Genomic DNA, 10849 nt, shown 5'->3' on the forward strand with positions numbered 1-10849 from the left:
CCTGAAGCGTATGTAACCCGAGGTACCACTATACTTCAAACATTCTCCCACCTTTTTGCCCCAGCTACCAGAAACAGTAGGGTCTTTGGGGTGGGTTTTTCTTTTACTAAAATGTGTTTGGGGATCTGGGGTTAGCCTCTGAACTGCTTTTGCCCCTCACTGTAGGTTTGCACCCGGAAGGGAGGATACACCTTATGGTTAAGGCTTGTTGTTCAATTAAAGAAACATTTGCCAATTTAATCATATTGTCAGGGACTCAGGAGCAGAGGCACAGGGGAGAGAGGAAATGGAGAGCGAAGGGGAAGAATCTGAGGGCAGCGTAGGGCAGTATGAAAGTGGCCCGAGAGATTCCATGAGTCTCTCCAGCGAATCAGAAGATTCCCAAAGGGGGGCGCCGATGGCCAGGGCAGGGGGGGTCCCAGGGGAGACACACCAGAAACAAGGGGCCAGCGGGGACTCCCAAAGCAGCAGCGGGAGATCAGGACCAGCTCATCCACCAGAGCGTAGTGAGGGGGAAGAGTCACATGTATCAGGGCCAGCTTCTCCTCCAGCAGGGAGAGGAGATGAGTCAGGGCTGGCCATGCCTCCATCGCAGAGTGAGGGAACGGAGGGGAAGTCAGGTTCAGCTAGCCTCCCCGAAGGGGGAAGCAGTGACAGGAGCAGGGTAACGGTCAGGAGGAAGGTGGCCGGCTGGGCGCGCGCGCCAAGTTCAAATGTACAGGCGCGTGGCACAGCAGGAAGCCCGGATTGGGAACCAGGTCCTAAAGCCCGCCGGAGAGAGGGGGAAGACTCAGGGGACTCCTCAGCGTCAGAAGAGTCTAGAAGAGGCGAGACCCCAGCGGACAGGCGGGCCCAGAGGAGAAGAGAGCAAAGGAAGAGGTGGAGCAAGGCTAGAGTCTTAAACTGGTGTCTGGGGGGAGGAGATTCAGACGGAGCTTCAGCGGTCTAGAGTTTGAGACGTAGAGCTGCGCGCCGCAGCTTTGAAATCGAAACTGAACTTCAATACAGACTTTTGTAAATAGTAACGCACTGGCGTTGGTCCTTTGTGAGCTGGGACCTCGGGCAGCTCTGACACATATGAATTGATGGTTTCCTCTGGTTTTGTTTGACCCGCTTCGAGCCCATCCCTGATGGAGAAAAGTGAGTTGCTATAAATCAGGCTCCCTCAACCTCAGCCCTCCAGATGTTTTGGGCCCATCATTCCCATCATTCCTGACCACTGGTCCTGCTAACTAGGGATCATGGGAGTTGTAGGCCAAAAACATCCAGAGAGCCAAGGTTGAGGAAGCCTGCTATTAATCCTTAAAAATAACGAAAGGAAATAAGGCAAAGTAACTTGAAGCATTGAATTTCCAAGTGGGCATGTGGCCCTCAGAAGTTTGCCCAGAAGCAAATGCGGCCCTCAGACTGAAAAAGGGTTTTAATCCATCCTTGGGTGAATCCATCAAACTTCACACACAGACCAGCTTTATAATGCCTGCTGCTTCTTTGGCAATCAGATTCCGGAACAGTTTGGTGCCGTCCGCACCATCGCCGAGGGTGATGGAGGGGAGCTGCTGGTAGGGACCACACGCAATGCGCTGCTGCGGGGGAGCTTGGCGGAGGGCTTCCGGCCCATCATCCAGGTAAAGGGGTGGGTCTGGTCTGGTCGCAGGGCCTCCTCCTCAGCTGCTCCTTCCTTCTCCAGCTGCTTCTCAACACTATTCCTTTGCAGGGGCACACGGACGAACTGTGGGGGCTGGGCACTCACCCTTCGCGGGACCTTTTTGTCACTTGCGCCCATGACAGGCAGCTCTGCATGTGGGATAGTGGGGAGCACACGCTGGCTTGGAGCACCACGCTGGAGGTAACTGGACCCGGGAGGGGAGGAACGTGTGGCATGGCCCAGGGGTGGCGGCAATGCCATTGATGTGGTACCATTCCATGGAATGGGCCAGTGGACACAGAGAATAAATTTGGATGGCTTTAGAAAGAGGATTAGACAAATTCATGGGGGGCAAGGCTATCAACAGCAGCTTAGCCATGTTGTATATGTTTTCCCTGTCGGAGGCATTATGCCAGTTCCTGGGAATGACAGGTGGGCAGAGTGCTGTTGTGCTCGTGTCCAGCTTGCAGGCATCTGTGTAGGCGAGAAGTGTTGTTTCTGCATGATCATCCTACACAAAGCGGACACGAAACACATGAAAGAAGCGAATTCTTGTCCTGTTGGAAATTTCATTCAGCAAAAAAACCCTCTCTGGCTTCTAAGATTTCAATAGCCATCGGCTAACATGCTTTGGGATTGTAAGGGTTAGAAATGGAAATAATAAAAAATACAATGAAAATTGCACATAAAAACTTAATGTATTTACTCGAATCTAACGTTCACCTTTTTTGGCCAAATTACATTGCAAAAAATAAGGTACACATTAGATTCAATGGCACATTTACATTTGCTGGCAAATATGGTTTTTTGGTTTCAAGGTTCTGAAAACTGAGGTGCACGTTAGATTTAATGGCTCATTAAAGGTAAAGGGAGCCCTGACCGTTAGGTCCAGTCGCGGACAACTCTGGGGTTGCGGTGCTCATCTCGCTTTATTGGCCGAGGGAGCCGGCATACAGCTTCCGGGTCATGTGGCCAGCATGACTAAGCCGCTTCTGGCGAACCAGAGCAGCGCACAGAAACACCATTTATCTTCCTGCCGGAGTGGTACCTATTTATCTACTTGCACTTTGACGTGCTTTCGAACTGCTAGGTTGGCACGATTGTTGTTGTTGTTTAGTCATTTAGTCGTGTTCGACTCTTTGTGACCCCATGGACCAGAGCACGCCAGGCACTCCTGTCTTCCACTGCCTCCCGCAGTTTGGTCAAACTCATGCTAGTAGCTTCGAGAACACTATCCAACCTTCTCGTCCTCTGTTGTCCCCTTCTTCCTGTGCCCTCCATCTTTCCCAACATCAGGGTCTTTTCTAGGGAGTCTTCTCTTCTCATGAGGTGGCCAAAGTATTGGAGTCTCAGCTTCAGGATCTGTCCTTCCAGTGAGCACTCAGGGCTGATTTCCTTCAGAATGGATCGGTTTGATCTTCTTGCAGTTCATGGGACTTTCAAGAGTCTCCTCCAGCACCATAATTCAAAAGCATCAATTCTTTGGCAATCAGCCTCCTTTATGGCAGGAGTAGACTTGAGTAAATACGGTAAGATGAACATGCCCTATCTACTCCAGTATCCTGTTCTTTCAGTGGCTGACGAAATGCCTCTGGGGAAGCCCATGAACAGGATGTTAGTGCAACAGCATTCTCCCTCCACTTGTGATTCCCAGACATTGGTCTTCAGAGGCATAATGTCGCTGACAGCAGAGGGGAAATATAGTTGACATGGCTAATATCCACTGATAGCCTTATCCTCCAGGAGTTTGTCTAATCCTCTTTCACAGCCTCTTTCCACCTGCCTGGGGCAGTTCTGTGCTTTGAACCCACTGAATGAATAGCACCGTATCCAGTTAGCCACCCTATGTCATGATAGTATTTACAATAAATCTCATGTCGTTCCTCTTTCTCTCTTCTCTAGGAGACAGGGCTCTGTGCTGACTTCCATCCCAGTGGGAAAGTGGTCACAGTCGGGTTCAGCTCTGGACGGTAACTACTTGTTCCACCCCACACTCGCCTCAACTTTTGCACACTTGGGAAGGGCAACCCTGCTTCGTTAGTAAGGGTTGCCAATTTCTTTTCTGGCCTTGAGAACACTTGTGTGAAAAGCAGAAAATCAACAGGTTAAACTTCTTCCCTCTGGCCAGAATGCAGTTAGTGGGGGAGCTTTGTCCTGTTAAATTTCAGCTTTCTGTGCACCTGCACACCGGAAAAGAAGTGCGCCCTTTGGTGTGGTCACTGGCTGCTGAGAGAATCTCTTGTTTTTTCCCTCCAACAGATGGGTGGTGCTGGACACGGAGACGCAACAAGTGTTGTCGAGCTACATAGATGGGAATGAGCAGCTCTCAGTGGTGCGCTATTCACCAGGTTAGGCCATTGCTTCCTTTTTCACCGGTTCCTAAGTTTCCACATAGGAAACTGCCTTGTATTGAGCCATACCATTGGTCCATCTAGCTCAGATGGCAGTAGCTCTCCAGGGTTTCAGACATCTGAAGGCAGCCTTGTTTTGGGAAGATTTAATGTCTGATGTTTTGTTCCTTTACCTTTTATTGGAAGCCACTCAGGGTGGCTGGGGTAACCCAGTCAGATGGGTGGGGTATAAGAAATAACATCATCATCGTTGTTGTTGTTGTTGTTGTTATCATCATCTCTACCTGGAGATGCCAGGGATTCAATCTGGGACCTTCTATATGTAAGGCAGATGCCATACCACTGAGCAAAGATTCCTCCCCTAAAAATGAAGGCAGATGCTAGTTCTCATGGTTCTAGCTGGACAGCTGATTTAAATAAGAACATAGGAAGCTGTCTCATCTCAAGTCAGATTGCTGGGTCCATCTAGCTTTGTATTGTATATACAGTGGTACCTCGGGTTACATACGCTTCAGGTTACAGACGCTTCAGGTTACAGACTCTGCTAACCCAGAAATAGTGCTTCAGGTTAAGAACTTTGCTTTAGGATGAGAACAGAAATCGTGCTTTGGCGGCGCGGCGGCAGCAGGAAGCCCCATTAGCTAAAGTGGTGCTTCAGGTTAAGAACAGTTTCAGGTTAAGAATAGACCTCTGGAACGAATTAAGTACTTAACCCAAGGTACCACTGTACTGACTAGCAGCAGCTCTTCAGGGTTTCAGATGGGACCTTTCCCAGCCGTTGTTGGAGATGCCAGGGATTGAATCTGGGACCCTTCTGCATGCAAAGCAGATGCTCTGCCACAGAGCCTTCGCCCCCACCCCAGCCTTTCCTGTTGGGAAATTTGTTTCTCTGTCCTCCCCCCGCCTCTAAATGTGCTTTTACCTTCTTTGGCAGATGGGGAGTTCTTGGCCATTGGCTCCCACGACAATTTCATTTATATCTACAGCGTAGAGGACAGTGGGCATAAATACACCCGTTTTGGCCGCTGCACGGTGAGCATATTATTGATTGGTTCGTTGGTAAGCAAAACCAGACCAGATGTTTCCTAACCTGCACATTTTCTCTCCCTACACTCCAGGGACACTCCAGTTTCATCACACATTTGGACTGGTCCAAGGATGGGAAATTCATCATGTCCAATTCCGGGGACTATGAAATCCTGTACTGTAAGTTCCATGTCTGAGCAGGAGGGGGAAGGAAGCTACATGTTTGCTCAAGGTGAAAACCCTGAGATGACAACTTCCAAATCACAAACCTCTTTAAAAAAAAAAATTCTGCCATTGCAGTGCATTGTGTGGTAATTCCTTTAGCTACCAAGGTGTGGAGCTGCTGTTTTATTTCTGCAGTAAGGCCCATTGGTTAGAGAAAGAGAAATTTGTGAGAAGTCCCCGAACTGGCAGAGAAATGGAAGGTCCTGAGCCTTTGGTTAATTCTGAGGCCTGATAGTTGTTCTCATGTGGTGATCTGGTCTCTGTTCACTTCCAGACCACCTGTATATTGAGCATTCACTGTGATTCGTTTGTGTGGAGCTTAGATGACACGATATCCAACATACATTTAAAGTACATGAGTCACCCCACCCCACCCCAGTCAAGAATTCTGGGAACTGTTGCTCATTAAGAGTTCTGGGAATTGTAGTTCTGTGAAGAAGAAAACTTTAGTTCCCAGGATTATTTAGAGGAAGAAGGCTGGTCACCGAAGAATTGATACTTTTGAATTCCGGTGCTGGAGGAGACTCTTGAGAGTCCCATGGACTGCAAGAAGATCAAACCTCTCCATTCTGAAGGAAATCAGCCCTGAGTGCTCACTGGAAGGACAGATCCTGAAGCTGAGGCTCCAATACTTTGGCCACCTCATGAGAAGAGAAGACTCCCTGGAAAAGACTCTGATGTTGGGAAAGATTGAGGGCACAAGGAGAAGGGAACAACAGAGGACAGGATGGTTGGATAATGTTCTCAAAGCCACTAACATGAGTTTGACCAAACTGCGGGAGGCAGTGGAAGACAGGAGTGCCTGGCGTGCTCTGGTCCATGGGGTCATGAAGAGTTGGAGACAACTAAATGACTAAACAACAACAATGTGCTTTAAATGTGCATTGTGTGTACTGTCAGTATGTAGTGTTAAACTGCCAAAAGTGTTATTCCACATTTTCTAGTGCATTTCCTCATCCCTTATAGCAAAAGTCTGGCTTTCTTTTGGGCAGGGGGGAGCAGGCAGGTTTGGTGCACAGGTCTATCATTTGACTTTAACTGTGCAACCTGAAAACGCCAGTATGTGCCTGAATTGTTGTTGCCATCTGTCTGTCTCAGGAGTGCGCTTCTGAAGGTGAAGTCATACGACTGCTACGTTAGCAGCACTGGAGTGACCTCCCCAGGGTGCAAGTCTAGGCAGTGTCTATGGAGGTCCTGGGCTGCCCAGAAGACAATAACCCCCTCTGGGCCTGTGACTGAATCCTACCGGAAAATATCAAGATCCTAGGAGTGCCCTCTCTCTGGGCAACAGCCTGGTGTCCTCTGCAAAATTAACCCTTACTTTTGCATGTCTGGTTCTCAGGGGATGTGGCTGGAGGTTGCAAGCTGCTGAGGAACCGCTTTGAGAACAAGGACCGTGAATGGGCCTCGTACACCTGCGTGCTGGGCTTTCATGTTTTTGGTGAGTTTGGAGGCGAGATAAGAAAAACAAGCCTACTCCGCTGGTTTTGTTGAGAAGCTAACCTGCTGGGTTCTGTGTGCTAACCTAGCACATGGCGGCGGGGTGTGTGTATGTGTAGAAAACATAGGCCATTGGCCCATCTAGCTCATTACTGTGTACTCTGACTCGCAGCAGCTGTCCCGGGTTTCAGGCAGGGAACTTCCCCAACTGTACCTGGTGATGCTGGGGATTGATCCTGGGACCAACTGCATGCTCTCTGCCACAGAGTTGCATCCCCTCCCTGTAAGATTCTGTCCTTGATTTCATCTTCTTCTCCATAGTACTCATCACATCTCACTTCCCCCTCTCTCTTTCCATCTGCTCACAGGTGTGTGGCCTGACGGATCGGATGGCACCGACATCAATGCACTTTGCCGCTCCCACAACGAGCGGGTGGTGGCTGTTGCAGATGATTTCTGCAAGGTGCACCTCTTCCAGTACCCTTGCGCCAAGCCCAAGGTAGAATGGAGTTGACTTCAGGTGGGGTGGGAGAAGAGGTTGCTCGTAGGCAAGGATTAATTCAGCTCTGAACTGGGCTAAGCTGGGGATAAGGGCATGAGTTCTGTCTTCTGATCCATTCTAGGCTTGGGTTGATTTCCTTGACTTCAGAGGGTACCTGTACTTTCAAACTTATCCCACACTGTAGGCTGGATCCTGGTGGCTCTAGGCTCTCCCAATCTAATCCAGTCTCTTATGGATCATAGGCAAGGCTACTTTCGCCACATTCCTGCATCTGTGCCACTCAGCTAACCTTTAAGGGTATTTCTCGGCCAAAAGATGCTAGCTGTTCTCGGGCAAAAGATGCTGGCCAGGGCTGATGGGAGTCACAGTCCAACAACAAAATCTGGAGGGCACCACATTGGCTTTCCCGTTCCCGGAACATCCCCTTGACGATGGCACCTTTTCAAAACGTTTACCCACCTTTTCTTCTTTTCCACAGGCACCAAGTCACGTCTATGGCGGCCATGGGAGCCACGTCACCAATGTGCGTTTCACGCACAACGATGGCCACCTTATCTCCATGGGGGGCAAGGACACCAGCATCTTCCAGTGGCGAGTGGTGGGTGGCAGTCTTGCCCGCAGCCAATCCCTCTCTTCTGCCTCGGTCTCCTCCCAGGATGCTGGGGTCAGCACCTGAAGCCAGCGGGAGGGGAAGAAGCAAAATCTCACACCCCAGTATGGTGACTAAGTCTTTGCAAGAGAGGATGTTGGGGCTGACCTCCCATCCCCGTGACTCGTTCTTGTGGACTTGAGTGCTCAGGTTGATGGATCCGTGGGAAGGCGGGAGTCTCTTCTCCCTGCCAACCTAAATTTCCTTTGGCTAACAATGTGATTTGCTTTATTAACATAAGGGTGGGATCAGCCAGGAGAACTAGCAGTCCTAGACTCAGGAGATCTGGCACCGTGAAGGAAAATGTCTAGCCTGTTGTGTGTGAGAAGGCAGAGAGACCTGTTCGTTGTCTCTCAGACAGGAGTTTTTGGAGAGAAGGACTACTTGTGAGTGGCGAGGGGACAGGGGTGCAGATTTGGGGAACTCTCTGGAGAATGTTCCTTTGGAACCTCAGTGATGTTCCCCTTTCAAGCCTGAAAGACGCTGGATTCTGTTAAGTCCAGAGAAGATGGGTAAATGTCTCCATCCACACACCCCTCCCCTTACTGCCATCCTTCCGCACTTCGTTTACATTCCTAGTGATTCTGGCAGGGGCTGGATCTGATGTGTAAATAGCAAGCGCAAAGAAGGGCCTTAACACTGTGAGAAACGCAGAGAAATAAACCTTTGCATCCAGAGTTCTGCTGTTCCGTGTCTTTTTTCCCACCCTGGACGTGGTGGAGGGAGGGCGCAAGGACAAGGACTGCAGCAGGAATTTGCGGCCTAGCTGGTAACCATGGTTACCCAACAACACAGGATAACCTGCAGCATAATATTTCAACTCCCAGTGACACCAGTTGTGTGTTGGGACATCTTTTTATAGGAGAGGAGAGTGAGGGGAAAAGATAACTTTTTTTTTTTTTAAAGTGCAGCTTCAGTGCTGAGTTTTGAAATCTACATGTAGTCAAACAATGACCATAGGCCTCATACGTGGCAACTGTCACAGAAGCCTGGGCCTAATTCAATGTATGTGAAGTAGAGAGGGGCAGGAAATGTTTCCTTTGCTGAAAAAAGTGTGTTGGGTTGTGCACATGGTTGGGTTGTTTCCGAAACAGACGGGGAAGATACCAGTATTGCTTATTACTGTTGCACTTTCCCAATCTCTGAGCAGTGCGAGATTCCAGGGTTTCCAACTATGCTTTAACCAGGGTCCATGTTTCCTTTTGGAAATGAGGCACAGTGGAGACTGTGGTGTTTTAATGACAGATGATTTATTTACACATATATACAGCTTGAGCCTACGATGGAGGGGTTCACAGCATTGACACGCCAATAGCGTCTTGCTTCTCCCATAGCTACAGCCCTGGATTCAAACAGCCATCAGCCATCGTGCTCTGCCTGCTACTTTGCTTCTCGATTACATCACTCCTCACTCCAACCTCTCTAACCTAAGATCTAGCTTTATCTTTTAATGAACCCTGAGTTGAGATTTGCCATCTCATACCAAGTTCCTTTGGTCCTTTGTAGTCTTCTTGATTACTTGTTTTGTTTTATTTTGAAATCTAAGAGGTAAATGGAGCAAGTATCTCCTGGCAGCCCTAAGTTCTTTTGTATAACAAGTGGCATATGAATATGCAATAAGCCTGCAATTTGTGTGCATGTAGGACGCGGGTGGCGCTGTGGGTTAAACCAGAGCCTAGGACTTGCCGATCAGAAGGTTGGCGGTTCAAATTCCCGCGACGAGGTGAGCTCCCGTTGCTCAGTCCCTGCTCCTGCCCACCTAGCAGTTCGAAAGCACGTCAAAGTGTAAGTAGATAAATAGGTACCGCTCCGGCGGGAAGGTAAACGGCGTTTCTGTGCACTGCTCTGGTTCGCCAGAAGCGGCTTAGTCATGCTGGCCACATGACCCAGAAGCTGTACGCCGGCTCCCTCGGCCAATAAAGCGAGATGAGCGCCACAACCCCAGAGTCGGCCACGACTGGACCTAATGGTCAGGGGTCCCTTTACCTTTACCTAACTTATGTACATTCAGCTTCATACACTTGGAAATTAAGAATAAATAAATAAATAAATAAATAAAAGGGGATGGAAAGGGATCCAGGAAAAGAAGACTTTGGCAATGCATTTTTGGCTTTAAGCATGATCCCCAGAATGTAACCCCTGTGTTAAGTCTAGGGCTTACTGTACTTCACATTTGTAAGATAGTCGTACCTCACAGGGTTGTTGTGAGAATAGAAAATCACTAAGGGCATGGCGGGCTTATAAGTCTCCAGCAACAAATAAAGAGGGAGCAGATTGGACTGCGCACAACATACATTTAAAACGCATCCGGCTCCTCCTAAAGAAACCTGAGGACTGTACTGTAGTTTATTCCTAACAGAGCAGCCTTACTAAACTACAGTTCCTACGGTTGTGGAGGGGAAAGAACTCTGCCTCAAATAGATGGTGTGTATGTAGCCGACGGTTGGTTGTGGAATTATTATACTGCATATACTATGGGCAATAAATAAAATGGACAAACTGACGTAGACGTAGGCACACTTTCGAGTTAGTCAGAACACTTCGGCATCCACCCAATACTGTAGGTTTCTTGCGTTCTGCGTAGCAGGAAGCGCCAGCACATTCCAGGAGGAGCAGGGGCTTTGAGGAAAGGGTTAATCTCTTGACACCAAAAATGAAGACAGCCGAGCGGCGCGGCCTTGCGCCTAATTTGCGAAGTGACGTAAAGACGCCAAGGAGCGTTCTGAACTCTTGCCACTAAAAAGCAGTCCAGACCCGTCCTCCCTCCCGCTTATAGGGGGGGAAAAGGTTTGTTTTACGGAACGACCCGAAGCTTTCCGGGAAAACACGAGTGGCCCTCGTCCATTTCCGGGTATGGTCAGCAGACGTCGCCCTCATTCATCCGTTGGTAGTATTGGGGGAGGGGGAAAAGTGGCCGGGGAAATCCCCGTCTCTTTCCGACCTCTTTTCCGTAAAAGCCCGAGATGCTGTAAGGAGAGGCGTGTTCTTTCGACGAGCGAGAACCGGAAAAA

At 49.2% G+C, this 10849-nt stretch overlaps 1 protein-coding gene and 1 long non-coding RNA gene across 2 annotated transcripts in view; one reads left to right on the top strand and one right to left on the bottom strand.

Moving 5' to 3' along the window:
• EML3 (EMAP like 3) overlaps window positions 1-8515 on the top strand; it is a 39920-nt gene extending 31405 nt beyond the window's left edge. The window contains exons 16-24 of the mRNA XM_081891364.1: window positions 1500-1625; window positions 1715-1846; window positions 3548-3615; window positions 3905-3993; window positions 4931-5028; window positions 5115-5202; window positions 6590-6688; window positions 7056-7186; window positions 7668-8515. Of these exons, the coding sequence (XP_081747490.1) occupies window positions 1500-1625; window positions 1715-1846; window positions 3548-3615; window positions 3905-3993; window positions 4931-5028; window positions 5115-5202; window positions 6590-6688; window positions 7056-7186; window positions 7668-7865 (1029 nt within the window). The 3' untranslated portion in view covers window positions 7866-8515. The remainder of the gene's footprint in view (window positions 1-1499; window positions 1626-1714; window positions 1847-3547; window positions 3616-3904; window positions 3994-4930; window positions 5029-5114; window positions 5203-6589; window positions 6689-7055; window positions 7187-7667) is intronic.
• Window positions 1-10849, bottom strand: part of LOC309358823 — a 74412-nt gene that overhangs the window by 48142 nt on the left and 15421 nt on the right. The window lies entirely within an intron of this gene.

Source organism: Podarcis melisellensis (genome assembly GCF_964234715.1).
Source record: "Podarcis melisellensis genome assembly, chromosome: 16".
Taxonomy (NCBI): Eukaryota; Metazoa; Chordata; class Lepidosauria; order Squamata; family Lacertidae; genus Podarcis; species Podarcis melisellensis.